Below are 21,401 nucleotides of genomic sequence, written 5' to 3' on the forward strand. Positions count from 1 at the left end.
CCACAAGGGCACTGCCCCACATCCTCACCCAGAGGACCAGCTTCTTCCCAGACTCTTCAGGCAAATGTCCTCCTCAAACCAATTCCAGAGTACCTGTGTCCCCCAAAATCCTGGGCTTCTGCTCTCAAGAGAAGGAAGGGAGAATCCATGTTCTCATATGTGGGCTCTGAGCATGCTATACCCAGCAGTCAATGCCCCTGGAACTCCCTATGCTATTTGGGGGAATCCCAGCCCCCTCCTAGCTCAGATGCCATATCTAGGACAGCTGCCCATAACCACACCCAGACTCAGCAGCACCATTTATGCACGCAGACACATACAATCACACAACCACGGAGGCAGGCCAGGGGCTGCCCTCCCTGCTTCTCCTCTACCTTAGTACCATACTCTTAGAGGGCCCACCTGGGCCAGAGCAGGTTCATGCCCACTCAGAGGCCAAAGAGAAGCAAGAAAAGGGGACGAGGGCGCCCTATAAAGAACAAGCCCCAAGTAAAGGTGCTTGGCCGTGTAAGCCTGATGACCTGAGTTTGAGCCCTGGAGCCCATGTAAAAATGGAAGGAAAGAGAGACTCCACAAAACCTGTCCTCTGGCCTCCACACGCTTACCATGCCATAGGCCTTCAGCAACACACCCATGCACACATGCGCTGGTAATAAATAAATGCTTTAGGATAGGAATCCACCAGTTCTGGTGGTGCAGGCCAGTAGGATTTGCTGAAAGAGGCAGAGGCTGGAGGATCTGGAGTTAGTTCAAGGCCAGTCTGGGATGTGTAGGGCAGTGGTGGCACTCGCCTTTAATCCCAGCACTTGGGAGACAGAGGCAGGTGGATCTCTGTGAGTTTGGTCTACAGAGCAAATGCCAGGACAGCCAGGGCTACACAGAGAAACCCTGTCTCAAAAAAACAAAAAATAAAAAGGAAGCCCCACCACCACCACACACACAATCTAGGCATAGTGATGCAGGCGTGTAATCTTAGTACGCAGAAAGCGGTAGGGAGATTATGAATTTGACCCAACCTAGGCCACATAGCAAGCTTGCAGCCACACTGGGTTTTATAGTGAGACTCTGTCTCACCAAACCAATAAAAAAAAAAAAAAAAAAAAAAGCGGAGGAGTAGGAAATAAAAATAATTCTGGGGCTGGGATCTAGCTCAGTGGTAGGAGTGCTGTCCTGGTATAACAAAGGTCCTAGGTTGTCTCGCACTATAAAAAGAGAAAGCTAGAGCCGGGCGGTGGTGGCGCACGCCTTTAATCCCAGCACTCGGGAGGCAGAGGCAGGCGGATCTCTGTGAGTTCGAGACCAGCCTGGTCTACAAGAGCTAGTTCCAGGACAGGCTCCAAAGCCACAGAGAAACCCTGTCTCGAAAAACCAAAAAAAAAAAAAAAAAAGAGAAAGCTAAACAAACATTCCTCTCTTTTTCTTTTTGCAACAGGGTTTCTCTGTGTAGCCCTGGCTGTCCTCGGATTCACTATGAAGACCAGGCTGGCCCAAACTCAAAGAGATCTGCCTGAAGAGCAGCCGAGGAAGACACTACTAACCTCTGGCCTACACACAGACACACACTTGCACATGCATGCACACACACATACAAGTAAAAGTTTAAAAAGCCTTAGAGATTTCAAGGAAGGCTCCTCTTCACAGCACCAGGATCATGAGATACTGGTCACTTATCCTGATGGTTTATCCTGGAGAAGCCCAGGCCCTGTACATGGCCTCTCCTTCTCTGCCAGCTGGCCTGCCCACACCCTGGCAGATGCACTGCCTTGGGCAGCAGCAGCTTCCCTGGCATCGGCTCACCAGCCTCTCCATCTCCTGTTCCCGGAGCCGCTCTTGGCGCTGTCGTCGGTGATACTCCAAAAGATCGTCCTCATTGCCACTGATCTCCGTGATGCTATTTTTCCTCTCCCTTGCGATAGGCACCCGCAAATCCCCACTAGAAAGTTTCCTCTGAGCACGGGGGCTCTGACGAGGTGAAGCCCCAGTAAGGGAGCCCAGACTATAGGCTGGGCTCAGTCTGCCACTGAAGCTGCCTTTGCGAGGTGCCAGGGACTCCCCGAGTGTAGGTGAGGGACTCCGAGTCCTGCGGCCCCGTGCTCCCAGAGTCAGGGAGAAGTCCTCTGGCGAAGTCCCATGAGCTGCCCAGCGCCTGGGCCGAGGACTCTCAGCCACTTCTCTGCTTAGCTTGGGATCTGGGGTAGTCCTGGCTGGCAGTGGAGACAGAGCCCTTCTGGACAGAGATGGACTCAACGGGGGCAGTTCTCGCATACTGTCCAGGCCTCGTCTGCCCAAGCGAGGACTCTCAGGAGGCTGCAGGGTACGAGTTGCGGACCCATCTGAAAATGTTCGGCCCACCAGTTGTCGAGAGGGACTGGTCGTTAACACCCGTTCTGTGCCTGTGCCTGGAGGCTCACGGAAAGGACTGGGAGGGCGCTCCTGGAGTGTGCTAATCTTGTTGCGGGGAGCAGGGACTGGAGACTGGAACTTGGGGCTGCCAGGAATACTTGTGGGTTGGCTGCGGGCACCAGAAGATGGGTATTCACTCAGGCTGATAGCCACCACAGGTAACTGCCCACCCAGTCGGGGGCTCTCGGTGGTTCTGCGGGCCTCAGCCAAGACTGTGGCTGCAGGACTGTCAGTCAGAAGACCCCGGAGACCAGGACTGGGAGGTCTCTCGTGACCCCCTTTTCTGCCCAGCCGAGGACTTTCAGAGGAACGGGCTACACTTGGACGAGACTGTGGGGGTTGCAGAGCCAAATGGTAGCTAGAAGAACGGACAGGCACCAGTGGAGGCGCAGGTCCTGGCTCCTGCCCGCTGGGTGAGTGGCTGGCACAGCTTCCGCTGCTGGCTGGTGAGGAAAGAGGAGAGAAGGCTGGAGAGGTGTTCTCATAGCTGGAGCCCACAGACATGGCACCGGGGCTGGTGGGAGGGGACAACAGGTAGCGGCCACCATTAGCCATTGGTGACAGCGGGGACGTGGCAGCAGGCTTCTTGCCGGCAGCTCCAGGCTCCTCTAGCACCAACGAGTCCATGATTTCCTGCAGGTCCTTCTCAATAGAGCTCACCAGGGAACTGTGGCTGGCACAGGCTGAAGGTCCCCGGGTTGCAGGCTGGCCCGTGTGGTTCCCATTCACCAGGCTCTCTGATTCCGCTGAGAGGAAAAGCAAACAGGCCTCAAGCTGTTTTGTTTTTGTTGCTGTTGTTTTTGTTTTTTTGGCTTTAGGGAGCCGCACACATGCACAAGCAAGGAAATACCACCCAACGTCATCCTAGGGCAGTGGGGCCAGAAGAGATGAGTTTTGGCACCAGCCCTCTCTGCCACTGACCTGTTCTGCAACCTTAGCCAAACTCTTGTGCCCTGAGGTCCCCTCCTATAAAGGAAGGTGATAGGCAGGACCTTCCTGGCTTTAACAGTGAATGACTCAGGACAGAGTCAGCAACAATAACAGGTACTTACTTCTAAGCCTAGCTGTTTCCAGCTCACCCCAACAGTACAGTCCTCCTTGCCCTGGTTTCCCCAACTTTCTGTGCCTCTCTTTTAGAAAGAGCAGGTGGGCACACTGCAAAAGAGGTTTGGTCCTACTGTGGAGCTGGCCAGAAGCTGCAGGGCTACTTAGTCTAAGAGGCTACCAGAGCTTCTCAATCCAGCAGTCAGAGCCTGAGGTGGGGGCTCCAGGGCCAGATGAGCAGTGACAGCCGTGCCAGTTTATCCAATCCCACACAGGAGAAGGATTTGCTAATGGCTTGTTCCTGGAAGCCTGGCTGAGGAGCCTCGAGGTACAGCCTAGTGTCTCCAATTATTCCATTAAAACCACACCAGCAAGAGCCAGCTTTTGCCTGGCCCTAGCCTCTGTCAACCACCACCCAGGAGTTTAGAATCCTCAGAACCAATACCCAAACAACCAAATGAGTGACATGACCAGGCTGGGGTGGGGGCAAAGTGAGCCCCCAGGGGACTGAAAAACATTGGAGCAGGGAGTGAAGAATTAGAATTGGTTTGCAAAGATTAACTAAATCAGAGTGGCCGTCATGCGTTCCCAGTGACCACGTGCCTGTTGTGAAGTCACCCAACTACGGAGGTCACGAATAATCATCCCATCGAGTGACCTTGACCAGCATACATGCTCACCTGCCACAGCATCAGCATTGGCCCCTCTAGTCCCACAGCCATCTGAACGCCACTGCAGAACTTAGGGTGGCACGCACCCTGTTAGCGTCCCCATCTGCACCCCACCCCCTAGGCAGCTGGCTGAGGGGCCTGTGTTGATTCCTAGAACAATCACCAATTCTCCTCCGGAGATCAATAATTCACACACAAGTTGCAGCTGTTCTCTGAGTCACTGGTCGGCATGGCCTGGCCCGAGGGCCTCAGGACATGATCACCAGCAGAGGGGACCGGGAAGATACTAAGGGTTCACCATAACACTCCGGTCCCCTTGAATGACACACTCTGGCAACACAAGAGGGCCAGGGTCCCAGACGTGGAGTCAGCTTCTAAGGCCGTAGGGTTACAGGTTAACAGAACCTTGTATATCCTCAAGGCACATAACTTCCCAGCTTGATCCAAGCAGCATTGCCTTGGATCTTTTCCAGTGACCCCACGGCCTAGCATTCTCCACCAGCTCATGGCAGGTGGCAGCGAGCCCAGACCACTGGTATTGTCCTGCCCTAATACTTCAAGAGTGGTTGGAATGGGCAAGGACACATGTCTAAAGGGGTGCCACTTACCCAGCCCTGTGTCCTAGCTGAATGCTTACCAGAGCCAGGGTTGTAGGAGGGCCCTGAGGCCCGGGCCCCTGCTGGAATCATACTCTTCATCCACTTGGCTTCAGCAGGGTGGTTAAAGCGCAGGAAGGTGGACTGGCCCAGACACAACATGCAGCCTGCAGAGACAGCAATCACTTAGCCACCCCAACCACAACACTAGCACGCTTACGGTCAGCTCCCAAGAGCCAACCCCGCCCGTAGTCGGTGTCCATACAATGCCTATCTGCCCTGCGATGGAGCCCAGTGATGAGCCCCACAGCAAAAGCCAGAGTAGGAAAGATCACTGACAGAAAGTTCCCCAAATCAGAGTCCTCCTGCTAGCTCCGCACTAGCTACACAATCTTCATGTGATGCCACTCCACCTCCAAGCTAGTTCTCTCATAAAAACGGGGCTTGATACTACCAGATCTCCCAGCGTTAATAAGACTGTATATGCAAAAATTCTCCAGAAGTAGAAAAGGTTCTTCAGAAAAAAATATGAACCCTTAGGGGCTGGAAAGATGGCTAGTGGGTAAGGGCACTTGCTGTTCTTGAAGAAGACTGGAGTTTGGCTCCCAGCACCTACGTGGTAGCTCAAAACCATCTGAACTCCGGTTCCAAGGACTGTGATGCCTTCTTTCGATGTCTGATGGCACCAGGTGTACATCTGGTACCCTTACATACAGGCAAGCAAAACACTACACATACAGTAAATAAATCTAAAAAAGAAAAAAAAGAAAGGAGAGAGAGAGAGAGAGAGAGCGAGAGAGAGCGAGAGAGAGAGAGAGAGAGAGAGAGACCCCACCACCAATGTGTACCTATGATCCATCGAATTGCCTAAGGTAAAAGGGTTAGTTTGAGAGGCAGCATCTTCCTGAGTCTCACACACACACACACACACACACACACACACACACACACACACACACGATATGGTGACAAACAAAACAACCTAGTGGGACTTAAAACTTACTCTAGTTCCATCCTGTGACATGGCTTCAGGAGTGCTACAACCCTCTCTGAGCATCTAGAAAGCGAGTGCTTCTCTTTTTTGGACAAAGCATCCCCCCCCACCCCACCCCCGACTGTTTCTTGGTCTCCTATAGAATCTAGCCAGTTCTACGCCACTGGGCTCAGCTTAAGCCAAGCACATTCCCAGGCAAGAGACACAAGCCCAGTCCTGCCCAGGAAGTACGAGTGCATAGAAGGAGGTGGGTATGTGGGAGCCAGAAAATGTAGCCAGGGGCCCAGGAGTGTGCACAGCAGCAGGTGTGCCCGCAGGCGCCTAAGCCTGGCTGGCAGAATTCCTCCTCCTGGCCTTGCCAGGTGTTTCCAGGCTCCTGCAGAAGACGCCTACTGGAAGAAGTCAGACCCCTAGGGCTCTCCACCACTGAGGCTTCCAATTTGTCCACAACCTCCTGGCTACCCAATCCGGTGCTACCTAGTGCCCCATGCTTCATGCCAGTCTGGGCTCTGACTGGCAGAGAAGTCAACATTCCAGGACGTTGAGGCAGCTCAGCTCAGGGAAGGCAGCAAGGGCAAGGGACTTCCCAGGCCAAGTGGGTACTTGACTCCCCCTACTGAACTCAGAGGCCCGATTCTGAGACCCTGGACACTGAGGGGCTCGCAGTCTAAGAAGCCCACCCACGGCAGAGACCTGTATTGGACAAAGCCACCCACTACTTTGGCACACCCACAGGCCCTCCCAGGCAGACGGCACCAACAGTTCTAAAGGCTGATGGGTGGTTGGGAGAGTAGGGAAAGCCTTCCCTGCCAAGCCACCAATCAGAGGAGCTAATCCCATAGTAATCATAACTGGGATAAATAATAGTCACCCAAGCCATCCACCTAATTACGACTGCAGCTGTTTCAGGAAAAGCCAGTCACCCATCCCTTTCAGCCGAATATTTAACAGTCTAGTTAATGCCGAGTTTTAAGGATCATCAGTCCACTCTAGGGTGACAGGGGGGCAAGGGACTGCGGCTGACCACACAGTCTAAACTGGGCTGCAGGTGGGGAGGCAAGGTGAAGTCTACCCAAGCAGTGCCAGAACCACCCAAGGAGGCTGTGGGTAGCTAGGGACCCTCTACCTTGGCACCTACAGCCTGGAGTCATTGTCCTGCCCTGCCCCCCACAGGAGGTGTGGCCATGTTGCTCTGGGCTATAAATAGTGGTGCCAGGCACTGGTGCTGTATTAATAGAGTGGGCAGGAGGGCAGCGGAACAGAGAGCAGAGCAGCTCTGGCCCAAATTAACTTACTATTTGTACTCAGGGGCCGCAGGCATTGCTCCAACTCTGGCACCTACTGCCCCAGAGACCTGGCCAGCCATCTATGTTAGGAAGCCCCCTCTCCGCTCACTCAGACATCCCCAGGGTTAGCTCTCTTCAGAATCCCAGGAAACACTGGCCATTCAATCAGAGTCAAAAGTCCCTGCCTTGTCCTCCCTACCTAAAAGGACTCAGAGAGGCCAGCTGTGTACAGGTGGGTGGAGGAACTGCACATCTGGGGGGAAAACACTGGGCAAAGGAGAGGGTGGATCCTGTTTGTGAGATGCAAAAGGGAAACACCCTACGCAGACTCACACACAGACACTCAGAAACCATACAGGCTTACGGCCATATGGGCAGACATGCAGCACACTCAGAGCGACAGTCACTGCCCGGCTGGCCACACAAATAGAATGGACTGGCCAAATGGACGGTGGGTGATGAGCCTGTGACTCTTCCCATCAGAGACTCCTTTTAGTCATAGCCTTAGCTCCCTCAACCTAAACAGGACCCCCTCAACAGGCTCCGGAGGCGGGTCCCAAGAAGCAGACTGCTCAGTGGTGGGGAAGATGGGGTCTGCACAGTCACAGACCCCCACACACACTCAAAGACGTGCTGGGTACAAACGCCATCAGATTCACAGCCTCAGGCTCCCAAAGAGGGGCGAGGACCCCATTCTCCTCATTGCGCTCACCCTTCCCAGAACGCCCCTCCCAACCGGAGCGTCTACGCCCGGTTGCCTAGGGCAGTGGCTGACCAGGGTGAGGACTCACCGCTCAACCCGTACCTCCAGACCGTTCGTTCCTACTAGCCAGGGCCCCGCAGGTCGCCCGCCTGCCCTGGGCCTTTGAGGGGGCGGGCCGACCTCCCGCGCCGCCGGCTCCAGGCGCGGTGCAAGCAGCCAGGCAGCGAGCAGCCGCCAATGCCCGGGGAGGGGCGGGCCGGCCACCAGTGGCGGGGGAAGGGAGCCAGAGAGGGAGGGACAAAGGCGAGGAGGAGGGGAAGAGGAAGTGATGGAGAAGAGTGTGGAGCTGGATGGAGAGGGCGGGGTGGGAGGGAGGATGCCACCAGGCGGCGGGCTGGAGAATCCGCGCTTGGGGCTGGAGAGATAGTGGGACAGGCAGGAGAGGTTCCCAGGGAGATGACGCTGGAAGTTAAAATGAGAAGTACAAGAGGCCGGAAGATGGAGAGTCAGAGGTCGGAGTGCTACCTAGTCATAGTGCTACCTAGTGTCTCACCTAGAGCTCTCTAGAGTAGGAAGTCTAAGGCTGAAGCCCATAGCTGGGGGCCAGTGTCCCCTTGGGGCAATCACAACTTCTGGCCTGGTGGCCTTGGATTCTTCATCCACTGAAGAGGAGGGTGACCTCAGTGACAGCTGAGGACATTCTATGACTCCATATATGAGGGAGAAAAGAATAAGAATCCCCATGGGGGTTCAGCTAAGGTCACTAGGTTTAGCTATGACCCTCAGTCCAACACTGTGAGACAATGTCACCCTGGATTGAGTGCTCAGGCCAAGGCCGTGTTCTGTGCAATGCAAGCAACACTGATTTCGGCTCCTGTCACCACCCTACTGGCTTTCTCTTCTGGTCCCCACCCGCCAGTGCTCACCCTCACTGACCCAGGCTGCATCAAGCGCTTTTCCTCCAGAGCCAGCCCACGGGCCAGCTCTTCCTTTTTCTTAACCACAACCTCTAGAAGGGGTACTGCAGCAAAGAGCTATGTGCCTTCTTTCTGGCTGTGGGGTAATGGTGCTTTAATCCCAGCACTCAGAAGGCAGAGACAGCGGATCTCTGTGAGTTCTAGGCCAGCCTGGTCTACAGAGTTAGTTCCAGGACAGCCAGGACTACACAAAGAAACCTTGTTTCAAAAAAAAGGGGGGGGGGGACCTCTCTGGGGCTGGAGAAAATGGCTCAATGTTTAGGAACATTGGGTGTTCTCGTAGAAGATCTGGGTTCAATTCCCAGCACCTACATGGCACTTTAGAGCTGTCTGTAACTCTGGTTCCTGGGGATCCACCTCCTTCTTCTGGGCATTTCCGTGGGCATTAGGCACACATGTGGTATACAGACATACATTTAGGCAAAACACCCATACACATAAAATATTTTTTTTAATTTAAAAACTTTTAATTTGCTGTCTGGAGCCCCTAAGGTCAAGTAACCAAATGTTATAAACCAGAATGGTATAGACCACGTACCTGGGGCCCCAGGGAGTTGCTTTTAACCTAGGTACCTGGTCCTGGACGCCAGACCCTCACAAGACAACTCGCACACACTCTCAGACATGCTGTGTGTTCAGCAGCCCAGGGAGCTTCAACTGTCATCTCCAATACACACCAACACCTCCCAGTCACACTGATCACCCCCCCCCAGCCGGGCGCACACTGAGCCAAACAAACATCCACATTATACACTCTATCACACACAGTTATTGTCACATTCTCATGTCCCCAGCCTCCTGCCCCCTCTTAGTTCTAGACTTATTTGAGCCCGAGCTGGCCTTTCAAATCAGCCCGTGGAGGGACTCTGAAATAAAAAGTCAGTTTCCTTAGAGAAATGAGGGAATTGTTCATTCTTGGCGAGCAGGTTACCACCTCGCCCACTCACTGACATACTACACATGCCCGCGTGCAAACACACACAGACACACTCACATGTTCACAGGAAACTTATTTCCCTTCCAAAGGGGGGAAAAAAAAGGAAGAGCCATATAGGGTCAAATGTAAAATGAAGGGAGGCGTTAAAAAAAAGAGAGACTCCCCAGGAAGAGTGAGTCACTGGTCCGGAAACTGTGATGGCCAGCTGGACAGACCCAGGCAGACAGGGAGATGCTGCCAGGGAGAAACAGTGCAAGCGGCAGACACAAGGAAGCTGGAAGCTCCCAGTCTTCACCCCTGCTCTCCTTCCCTTGAGTTTTACTAGTAAAGATTGTTATCAGCCCTAACAGAGAAAGCTTGGAGGCTCCCTGCCCAGTTCACAGAAGGAATAACATAACCGGAGGGGAAGGGAGAGCCTGATGCCCTGGATCACAGGAAGGCAGCTGGCACCCCAGGAATCCTGGCTATCTTGGAGCTCCTTCCCACCAACGGGAGGTTTCAGAAGTGAAGGACACTTCAGACAGTGGCAGACCGTGGTAGGAGTTGATGGGGGACCCACCGTCTAGACAGCTCAGGCCCTGAACTGTGTGGCTCTCTGGAGTCTCTCTTCCTTAGTCCCCTCCCAAATCTTTCATGTGGTTTGGTGTTGTGGTCCTAGGGTGGAGCAGCCTAGACCCAAGAACGAGATGCCTCTGCCTCCTCTCCCAGCTCCACCCCTTGCTCTGTAGAGAAGAGGGCACCACGGAATGTGCCAGGATGCCTGGGTACAGGGGTGGCTCCCTCACATGTTCACTTCTCTAGGCTAAAGGTTGGCATCTGTTTTCTGGCCTCCTCCTCCGCCCCTCGTCCAAGCACATGCCTGACTAGAAGATCCTGTCACTGCCATCTCTGCTTGCCATGAAGCATAGCATTCCAAGTTGCCTATGGCTGGGCATAGTGCCCAGACTGATGCTTCTTCTAAGGCCTGGTTCAACCAAAGAAAGCTTCCTGTTATTCCCAAGATATCCTTTTACCTCTCAGAGAGGATCCCCTGTGTAAGGCCAGAGCAGACAATATGCCAGGAAAAGTGTGTGTGTGGTGTGTGTGTGTGTACATGCCAAACCTAGGGCCTCATGCTGTTAGACAAGTGCTCTGCCACTGAGCTACACTCCCAGCCCTATGGGATCCTCTGGCACTCATGCCATGCCACGGAGTTCTCACATACAACACAGAAAAACACACACAGACATTTTGGTGCCATCAGTTGTAAGTTCGCTCACCACCCATTTGACTACACTGGTCTGTAAACACAAGGAAAGACACAAATAAACACCAATATACACAAGCCCCGGAGACACAGACATATCCGGAGATACATAAACAAAGTCCAGTTACATAGACACACAGAGATAGCACATGCACCCCCGCACCACCCAGTATCCAAGGAAACGCACTCCCAAGAATGTCCGGACTGGGGCCAGGCAGGGCTGGGCTTGGTGCCTTGCTCCAGAGATGAGACAAGGAAACCCTCAGCTCCTGGAAGCCAAGGGGGGTGGGGGAGAGGAAGAACACCCATTCCTTTGTGCCTCTGCCTACCCTGCCAGGCTTCAGAAACAGGCGAGCCCAGACAAGAAGGCTGGTTTGGGGGGTGGCAAAGGGAGTTTAGGGTCAGAAGAGAGTAGGAGGGTACATACTTGGCAAGATGGGCTTCTGGCCTCGGGAAAGTGGGGTCACTAGAGCACAGGAAACGTTGAAGAATCCCGTTGTGGCCTCAGACCCTCACTCTTCTTGAGAGCTAAATGGTGCCCTAGGAAGCTTCCAGCTCAATCACTATCCACAGGGCAAGAATGCTTTTACTCTGGGGAAATAATGGCATTGGGGTATACAAAATAGGGACTGGAAGGTTACAGAATTCGCCCCATCCCTTCCTTTGCTGCTCTGTGTCTCACTTACATATCCCTGAATCCTGGAGCAGATGCTCTCAACAGGACAGCCAGGGACCAGACAGCATCACAACCAAAGTCCCAGCCTGGAAGGACTCCTCCCACTCAGAATCAGAGACCCCAAGTCCCAGGAGAAGGCAGGTATTCCCTCAGGCGCTGTGGGACCTGCCTTCCTGAAACACGTTATCCATGATCTGCCATACGCTGGGAGCAGAAGAGGTAAGTGGAACATGGTTAATTCCTATGGTAGAGGCAAAGGAAGTGGCACTTAAGACCCCCACGGAGCTTGGGAGACAGTGACTGAGTGGGATTTCCCCTGCAAAGGGGCTTCCAGCCAATGGGCTTCTGCTTATAGTCAGGATCAGCCCAAAGCTTCCATCCTTAAATAAATACATCAGAGATCCTGCTTCTGCCTCTGGAGTGCAAGGATTAGAGGTGTATGCCATCACGGCCAGATCTTTTTTCAATCCCTTAATTAAAAGACTCACAAATGGCTGGGCGTGGTGGCTCACACCTTTAATTCCAGCACACAGGAGGTAGGGGCAGGCGAATCTCTGTGAGTTCGAGGCCAGCCTGGTCTATAAAGTGAGTTCTAGGACAGTCAGGGATACACAAAGAAACCATGTCCTGAAAAACCGAAAAATAAAAAGAAAGAAAAAGAAAAAAATAAAGGCTCACAAATGAACTAATGGTGCTTAGTGCCTATTTCCAAAGTGAATCTATCTGGCCTATTCAAAGTACCACCTAGCCAGTCCTTACCTGTCTGGTAACCATGGTAATTAGGGGACTTTACACACCAGGGCCTCCCTTCCCAACCAAGCAGCCTGGAGCCTTAGGAAACAAAAGGGTAGCCACATCCATAACCCCAAGCTACTGTGTTGCAGGAAGAGGCATGTCCTCAGATTGTTCCATCAGATTCTGCCCTTGTCCCATCCCCTCAGGAGATTTCATCCTCTAAAGCAGAAAGGAACTCTCTCTGGACATCACAGAACACCTCTGAGCCTTCCTCACTACTGATCCACCCGTTCTCCCCTACAACCACAAAAAGCCACACTACTACACGCAGGCCCCAGACAGCAGGAATTAAAACCTCTTCTCTCCATGTGGTATGTGAAGAGTGAGAGGAAAGAGAGAGAGAAGGAGAGAGAGAGGGAGAGAGAGGGAGAGAGGGAGAGGGAGGGGGAGAGAGAGAGAGAGAGAGAGAGAGAGAGAGAAGAGAGATCTAGCATGGGTGGGGGAGGGGTGATTTTCAAGATGTTCTGATATCGACACTGAACCTGCATACAGCCGGTCACCCAACTGACAAGGGGACTACGGCGGCAAGCTTCCCCCCTCCCCAGTACACCCGTCACCCAGTTGACAAGGGGACCAGGGCAGCAGGCTCCCCCATAATCTAACGTGCACAAGCTTAGTGGTGTGGAGATACCAAACCTTACCCTGAGTGAGCCGGGTAGGCTGCCGAATAGGGAGCCCATCAATTGTGCAGGCATTGCCACAGGGGTACAGGGTGAGAGTGCCCCTCAGATTCTCGATGTAGCAGTGCTCTGGAGCCAGGCCTGGACCCTGGAGTGAGATATCCCTGGCTGCCGAACCAATCACTGTCCTCCCTGGAGACAGGAGGCAAACTGAGTCAGAATGGTCATCCAGGCTAAGAAGTCAAGCAGAGAGCAAGGGGGCCACTGTGCAAGTATCTCTCTAGATCCTACTTATGTCGAGACTCTGCCCTGTTTGGGCCACCACTAGTATGTCTTCGCTGGAGCCAGCAAATGGTAGAAACTCCTCCCAAGCAGTGAAAACTCTGTGTCTGGGTGGGATGATCCAGAAAGGCCTCAGAACCCAGACACCCCGGCAACAGAGAGGGAACCTCCTCTGTTTCCCGAATGTCTCACTGGCTTCCTCCTTTTCCTCCTCCCCCTCCCCTGCCCGTCTTAGAAATGCCCTTCTCTCTCAAGTCCTTCTGTTACCAGCGGCCTCCCTCCTACCTTCCTCTCTCCAGTCCTCTCTCTCGCCAGCCAGTGCAGCCTCTCCCCTCCATCCCTCCCTGGTAGAGCCCCTGAGACTGGCATTTGGAGAATGTGGGGAATCCAGTATCACCCAGGCAACAGGTGCAGCCAGGAAGGGAGGAAGGCAGGCAAAAGCCATGCCAGGGTCTCCTCTGAGGGTGTGTGTCCCTGGTTCTCGTCTTTTCATGTTCCACACAGCCCTTTCCTATGCCAGGCATCATCCTGGAGCAAGGGGTGGCGGGCGGCTAGCTTCTTGATTCCCATAGATTACTAAGAGCAGTGCGCTTCCTTCTTTCTCCCTCCACTCATCCTTGATTCTAAGCTGATCTTTAATCCCAGCCATGGAGTCAGTTTATCTGCCAAAGGAGGCAGAGACGAGGCAAACACGGCTTGCACAAGGCAGAAGGGACCCCACGCTACAGCCTCAGGGGCGGGAATGCACTGGATGATGGACAGGGCAGGTGCCATGCTCACCTTCCTCCAGCGGCAGGAGCGTGATAGCTGTGCTGAGCCTGCCACTGCCCAGGCTCACCAGATGCGGTTTGTCCGTCTGCACTTTCAGCCCTTTACCTGTCTCAATCAGGTCCAGTGGACCTTTCTGCAGGCAAATTGGATGGAAAGTTAGGTTTAAAGACCCCAGGCCGGGACCTGAGCACCCTACTCCCAGTCACACCAACACTTGGCCCTCTCCAAAAGGCTCTGAGGTTGCTGAAAGTCTTAGCACTAAGGTCTTATGTGGGGCATTATTGTGCTAAATTCTACTTACATCTGAATCTGGACCCCTAGCTCTCCTGATTGATCTCAAGCCTATGCTCAACTGCCCCTTTATCAAAACAGAAGCAAGGAGGGACCACGGTACCTAGTGGGAAGGGGTGCAGGAGAGGAGGACCAATCTAGCAGGCTGTGCACGGCTACCCATATGGCTGTGGCTTGCTCCTGCTAAAATGAACTGCAAGGAGGGTGGAGGCACCAATCAGGAGAGTGATCCTGCCAGAGGGAGTCTGTAAACCCATTTCAGACTTTCACAGAGGCGGTTCATGTTGAACCAATTAACCTGGCTCAGATGAGCTGGTAATAGGCTTGCAACTAGGGACAAACGGACGGACAGCAGGCAAAATCCTGCTCTCATCTGTGGACTTGGGCATGGGTGAAGGAGATGAATCCAGGACTAGAGAAATAATTCTGTGGGTTAAGAGTGTGTTCTACTCTTGCAGAGGACCCAAGTTCAATTCCCAGCATCCACATCAGAGGGCTTACAAGTCCCTACAATTCCAGGCCCAGAGTTATCTGTATCCCCTGACCTCCTTGGGTACCTGCGTTTCATACACACATACCCACCACACACATAAACATCATTTAAAATAAAAATAAAACTTAAAGCCGGGCGGTGGTGGCGCACGCCCTTAATCCCAGCACTCAGGAGGCAGAGGCAGGCGGATCTCTGTGAGTTCGAGACCAGCCTGGTCTACAAGAGCTAGTTCCAGGACAGGCTCCAAAGCCACAGAGAAACCCTGTCTCGAAAATCAAAAAAAAAAAAAAATAAATAAAAATAAATAAATAAAAAATAAAACTTAAAAAAGAAAAGCTCTGAAAGCACTCCACTAGCAGCTCTCTTATCCTCCAGTCCCAGGTGCACTCACCTGCACCACAGCCTGGGGCTTGCACGCAGGGCCTAGCTGGCTCCTATTGAGAGTATCCATGGTCCTGGGGTTGCAGAGCTCCTGGGAACACAACAAAAAGCAAGTAAATGGGAAGGTCAGGGAAGAAAAGGGAAAGAAATGGGTTCTGTGACCGGGTTCTCAGAGTAAAGTAAGCACAAGCTGCTGCTATCCCCAGTGCACATACAGGAAAGGTGGAGAAAAACTAAGGCGCTTCGGGGTGGGACGAACAGAGGCGACACATCTCTGCCTCCATTCAGTTCCCAGCTACAGCATGGGCACTGCACGGCGCCAGACCTGATCCTTGCCACCACAAGCACAAAGAACCCTAGAACTCTAACACATGTTTCCGTGTTTTCTTGCTCTACCCTCCCCAGATCCGGGACTTAGCAGCAGAGGACACCTACCCCACCCCACCCCCCAGTCATCTGGAGTCTTAAACAGAGCAGGTAGGGCCAACCAAGAGAAGAACAAAGTCCAGGGAAGCCCTTCCAAGGACAATGACAGCCAGAGACCAGACAGGTGGGTATCAGGGCTGAGCTGAGTGCAACCCCTCCCCCTGCCTTTCCTCTTCCTCTTCTCCTTTGGTCTCTTTTCCCAAGAGTCTCAATAGGATGTTTCCTCAAAGGAGATAGATAAGGCAAACCTGGCATTCCTGTCATGTCTGTACCTCTCGGCTCCTGTCCTTTTTCTTTCATAGAAAGCTACCTCTCCTAAAATCACCAGCTATAAAATCTCAGTATTGGGAGTGGAAGACGCTGGAGCTCTTCAAGGGCTTGGTGTTAGAGGAACCAGAAGCAGATTCCAGAGCCCAAACTTGCATTCCCTGCCTCTCTATTACCCCTCGACAGATCTGTTGTTACTTTTTTATAAAGTGTTTGAAGACCAAGTAGTAGACTAGGTCGCACCCCGGGAGGTGCAAAGCATTCTGGGAACGGCAGCTATTAGAGCTGTATACCCTTAACGTCCAGGCCTTCGACCACCATTGCCCATTCCTGGTCCCAGGCTCATGCTTTTGGTATCTGACCTCTGCGTATGAACACGCTGCCAACTCATCAGTGCTTCCTTCCACTTTCTCTTCCAGCTACCAGACAGGTGACTTGCAAAGGAAGCAGAGGCGGAGCCTACATTCCAAGGAGTGCCTGCTCCTGGCAGTGGGTCTCTCAGGCCCTCAGCCATGGAGTTACTAAATTTACCCTTCCCACTTCCTGGCCTGGCCTTCATCATCTCGTCACCATTTCCACCCAAGTTGGCAGAAAAGAGGCAGGAACAGTGCCTGGGACCCAGAGGGAAGACAGAGGTCACTAACACGCAAAACCCCTCACTGGCCTGGCTGCTCTGCAGAAGCACTGACTACAGGGGAGTTTCTGAAGACAGACTGCTATAGGTCTGTCCATCTGTCTCTCTCTCTTTCTCTCGAGATTAAAGGCATGTGCCACCACCAGCTATCTCCAGGGCTTTTCGTATGCTTGGCAAACAATGAGCTATTAACCCCAGGACCCTGGGATAGTTTTTGTTGTTGCTTGTTAGCTGGGACAGGGTCTCAGTCTGTAGCTGACCTAGAACTTATTATGCAGCCAGGCTGGTCTAGAACTCCTGTTTTTTCCCCTCCCAATCTCTGGGTTTACACCAGTCAGGTAAGTCAACACTCCTGGATTGGGTAAGTCATTAATCGCCTCTCATTGTCTAATCAATCTTCTATAAAACCAGAATAATGATAATAATTAAAGAAAAACTAGCCAGCACAGGGCTTGTCCAGAACAGCACTTGCCTGGGGCTAGGAGTAGAACAGAGACAGACTGAATAGGCACAAGATTTTTGAGGCGCTGTGTGCAATAGAAATGTTCTTTCTGTGTGTGAATGGGGTATAATGTGTGCACACGTGTGTCTAGGAACACGTGTGCAGAGGCCAGAGGAAGACTTCAGGTCTGTGCTGAGTCTCTGAGTTACTCCCCCAAGACGGGCTATCTCACTGAATCTAAACTGGGCTGGTGGCCATCAAACCCCAGCAATCCTCCTGCCTCCCCGTGCTCCCAGCTCTGGAGTTACAGACACTGGTACTTGGAATTTGAGTTTAGGTCTGCTTGTCTGAGCAGCAGCCATTTTCACTGGCTAAGCCATCTTCCCAGCCTGCAACAGGAAAGTCCTAGAACTTAAGATTCAACGATGGTTGCGTAGCTCTGTAAATAAACTAAAAGTAATTGCACACATCGGCTGGGTTGATTTTGTGCTCCACAGATTATTCTTAGAGAAAAGCGGTGAGAAGAGAGATTGGGAGCTGGAGAAATAGCTCTTCGTCTAAGAGCACCTGTTGCTTTCCCACAAGATGAGAGTTCGGTTCCCAGCATCTACATGGTAGCCCACAACTGTTGGCAACTTCAGTTCCAGGGATCCCATGCCCTCTTCTGGCCTCTGCAGGTTCCAGACACATACCTGAGGCACAGCCATACATGCAAGCAAAGCAGCATACACATAAAACACAAATTTAAATTGCTTTAAAAATTAAAGATTATCTGAAGGTCTAGGCAGTATACTAAATCACACTCCACGAACTATGGAGCAATCTAAAAACAGCAGCTATGATTAGCTGTGGAAGGCACACAGGTCTGGGCCTCAGTTTCCTCCTCTGTCACACTGGAGTACCTGCTACTATCACCCTCAGAATCTCTTACTTATTTACACTAAATAAACTCAACTGGAGATAAAGACTGCAAAGGAATTAGGTTAGCAGGGAATAAGAGCGGTTCAAGGAGAAGTGAGAAGGGAATAAGAGGTTGAAATGAGAGGGAGAGATAAGGAGAGGTGTAGATAAGAAACCACACAGCAATTGGAAGGTGCCAGGCTATGGCTTCAGCTCAGAAACCTAACCCACAGCACAGGAAAAAGACACCAGACCAACCTGACCCAGGCTCAGGAGGTGCCTTGACATAGGGATTTCACTACAGCCCAAGAGCCCTTTTCTTTCTTCTTTTGAGACAAAGTTTCTCTGTAGCTTTGGAGCCTGTCCTGGAACTAACTCTTGTAGACCAGGCTGGCTTCAAACTCACAAAGATCCGCCTGCCTCTGCCTCCCGAGTGCTGGGATTAAAGGCGTACCCACTGATCGGCCCAGGAGCCCTTTTCTATGACCCTAATCCCTTGTCCCTTGGAGAAGCAGTGCTGTCCCCCGACGCCCTCCCCTGACTAATTCGTTATGCTCCCACAGGAAGGCAACCTATATCTAGGGCTGTAATTATGCACTCTGTAGGGCACTTCTTGAAAACTCAGCTGTGCCCAGGTGCCAAAAAGAAAAAAAAAAAAAAAAGGAAAAGAAAAGAAAAAGAAAAGCCCTTGCGGTGTGGTTTCCAGTGCTGAGGAGCAGGCCTGGTTTTCTGCAACCCTCCTGCATCCACATGCAGATGCCCAAGTGCCTCCTGGCCAGTAAGGTGACAGGGGCCAGGCTGTGTGGCTATTATGAACTTATTAGGGAATGATGCCCTAGAGTACCAGGGCTGGAGACTCCCATAGGTAACCAGGGTCCCATCCCCAATGTGCCAACAACACTGGCACCTGTGCGCAGGCCTTCCTTGGCACTTGAATAACCCGAAAGGGAGTCCTGGAGAAAGTCAACCAGCTCGGCCCTGGGCTCAGGAGTCCCAGACGAAAGGTCCAAAGCCTTGGAGCAAAAGGCTGCCCTCATCTGGGTCCCACAGGGCCAGCGGTGAAACACCAAGGTCAGTGCATAACTGTAGGCCAAGGCCTTTAAAGGTCAGAGTGACTTTAGTCTTCCCTGCTCACATCCGGCCTCGAAGAAGGGCCACCCTCAGAGGAAGGAATCAGGACAGGAAGGAAACTGAGGCTGGGCGGGCAGGTTGCCCAGGAGAAGTGGAGCAAGATTATCCACGGACCAGGCATGTAGAGAAGAAATTAGAAATAAGAAAAATAGGCAGAGAAAAAAGAGAAAGCAAAGAGGCGCAGGGATTTGGAGTGTGAAATCAAGAGCCAGGAGAGAAGGAAAAACCGAAAGCTGGCTAGGAGAGCCGGGTGGTACAAGCCTGTAAACCCAGTTTGCACTACTCCGGATGTGACTACAGGAATAGCAGCCATTCAAGGCCAGCCTAGGCCTGGGCTACATGAGACCTTGTCTCAAAAAATAATGGCAATACTGGGGACGAGAGAGTCAGCTCAGAGGAGACTGAGGGGGAGGCCCAGAGACCCCCTCAGAAGCACACACATGCCCCCCCTCTGTGAGTGTGTGTGTGTGTGTGTGTGTGATTAAGGATGTGGTCCATAAGTAGAAGAGGTGGCACGGGAAGAAGTAGGCGCTTCAGAGCATCTTGAAGGAGAAAACTGTGAGGCACGTGGGAAAAGGGGGAGCCCCAAAAGCGGGAGAGACGTGGACAACCCGGGACGGAGATGACAGGAATAAAGAGTAGATGGGGTGGGGGGATACTGGGGAGAGACGCTGCAAAGGTGTACCGCACACAGAGGCCTGCCCCTCCCCGGGCCACCGGGTGGGACAAGGCTGCAGTGTTGGGCTGCCTGCTGTGGCCGCCCCGCCCGCCCGGACCGGGACAAGCGGCCTTTCTTCATCAGGGCCGGGAGAAGAAGTCGCTTGTTTGCATGGTAGGGAAAGGGGGCGGCTTCGCAGCTGCAGGAAGGGGGCTGGTGTGTGGAGGGAGGTACGTGTCCGCGGGAGGCTGTGTGTGAGTGGAGCCGTCTGCTCAGGCAAAGCTTTCCCGCGCGTGGAGTGCGTGGTGTGAAATGTGCCGAGTGTGTAGTGAAGTCGAGGCTCATGTGAAGGAATCGCATGTGATGGTGTGACACTGGGCTGTCGGTGTGTGGATGTGTCTTGCGGGTGGACGGAGGTGAGGCATGGGATGCTGTGCGTGGGAGCTGTGCGGATGCTCGAGTTGGTGGCCAGTCTTATTTGTGTGACCGCTGTGGGGTGAGCCCGAAGAGCGATGAGTCAATCCCCCGGAGCCTCCGGGACCGCTGAGCTAACGGGCCCAGAATGCAGCCCCACCCGGGCTCCCTGGGTCCCCCGCGGGGCTGCGCGGTTGCCGGCCAAGTCCCCGCTGCGCTGGCCTGAGCGGAAGCGTCCGCGGCGCCTGGGCAACCCCGCGCCCGGCGGCCCCACCCAGCCGCCTGCCCGCGCTTCCCAGTCCCGGGGGAGCCGGATGACGGGGCTCGGCCTCTATGGGGGAACTCCGCGACGCTTTTGGATCCAGACCGCGGAGGCGGAGCGACAGCATGCGGCTCAGTCATCCCAGGTCGCCCTTGGAGGCTCCTGGGACCCTCAAAGACACGGGGGTCCTGGAAGAGTGCCCAGGAGACACTAGACGTGGAAACCCCAGGATCCCTCCCTGACTCCCACGCCTCAGAGCTAGACTCCACATCTTTAAGTCCGTCCAGGAAGCTGGCCCTGGGACAAGAGTGGAGACGCCCAGGGGATCCCCCTTCCTATGGCCCTTCGGCTGTGGAGATGGACCAAGTGGGATGCTGTCGACAAGTACACGCGCGCCTACACCACCCGAGACTCTGAGAGTGTGGGACACTGGCCGTCGGGGTGCCCATAGGAGAACCGAGATCCCGCAAACTCGGGGGTCCCTCCGCTGGGTACCAGGGCCCCCTCTGGCGGTGGCGCTGGCAATGACTCGGAAGGGCAAAAGCAAGTAGTTCTCGGAGAGCGGCCCACAAAGCCCCGTCCGCCGACGCACTCACCTGGCATGGCCCCTCTTTCACCTTTCTACCCAGCTCTCTGGGCCAGAACTGAGATCGTCTGGTCCCGGGGACTTTCCTTTCTGCAGACCCAGCTATTTACGGCGAATGGAACCCCAAGGCATAGTGGGAAGGACACACTTACCTTGTGTGGAGTTGGGGTGGGGGGCACCGATCCCTTTGCCTGTCTGGGCCGCGGCAGCCTCCGGCTGGCTAGGGAGGACACTGTTGCTTTTCCACAGGAGCCAGCTGAGTAGGAGGAGAGGGAGCCTGTCCCGCCCCCCTCCCACGAGTCCCCGCCCCCATCCCGTCCTGTCCGCCTGGCCAGCTAGAGAAGACGCCCTTGTGGGGCTGGAGCCCAAGGCCCCCACCCAGCCTTTCCCACAGCAGCACCTCCCCCGCCTGCACAGCGCCCGCTTTGTTCATCTGTACAGCTGGGTTTTCCTCCACCACCGCGGCCACTACCGTACACACCCTCCCCTCCTGCGCTCCCCTTTCGACCTTCCTA

At 53.6% G+C, this 21,401-nt stretch overlaps 1 protein-coding gene across 7 annotated transcripts in view; it reads right to left on the reverse strand.

Annotated features, from left to right (window-relative positions):
• The window catches only part of Phldb1 (pleckstrin homology like domain family B member 1), a 48,389-nt gene extending 27,262 nt beyond the window's left edge, over positions 1 to 21,127 (reverse strand). For all 7 annotated transcript variants that reach the window (XM_038322580.1, XM_038322579.1, XM_042054764.1 and 4 more), the window contains exons 1-6: positions 21,039 to 21,127; positions 15,177 to 15,257; positions 14,011 to 14,134; positions 12,970 to 13,140; positions 4,756 to 4,881; positions 1,798 to 3,149 (exon numbers count right to left, since the gene is read on the reverse strand). In XM_038322580.1, coding sequence (XP_038178508.1) covers positions 1,798 to 3,149; positions 4,756 to 4,881; positions 12,970 to 13,140; positions 14,011 to 14,134; positions 15,177 to 15,236 — 1,833 coding nt within the window. In that variant the 5' untranslated portion in view covers positions 15,237 to 15,257; positions 21,039 to 21,127. The remainder of the gene's footprint in view (positions 1 to 1,797; positions 3,150 to 4,755; positions 4,882 to 12,969; positions 13,141 to 14,010; positions 14,135 to 15,176; positions 15,258 to 21,038) is intronic.
• Positions 21,128 to 21,401: the final 274 nt, after the last annotated feature.

The sequence above is a fragment of the Arvicola amphibius genome, chromosome 3 (assembly GCF_903992535.2).
Source record: "Arvicola amphibius chromosome 3, mArvAmp1.2, whole genome shotgun sequence".
Classification (NCBI taxonomy): Eukaryota; Metazoa; Chordata; class Mammalia; order Rodentia; family Cricetidae; genus Arvicola; species Arvicola amphibius.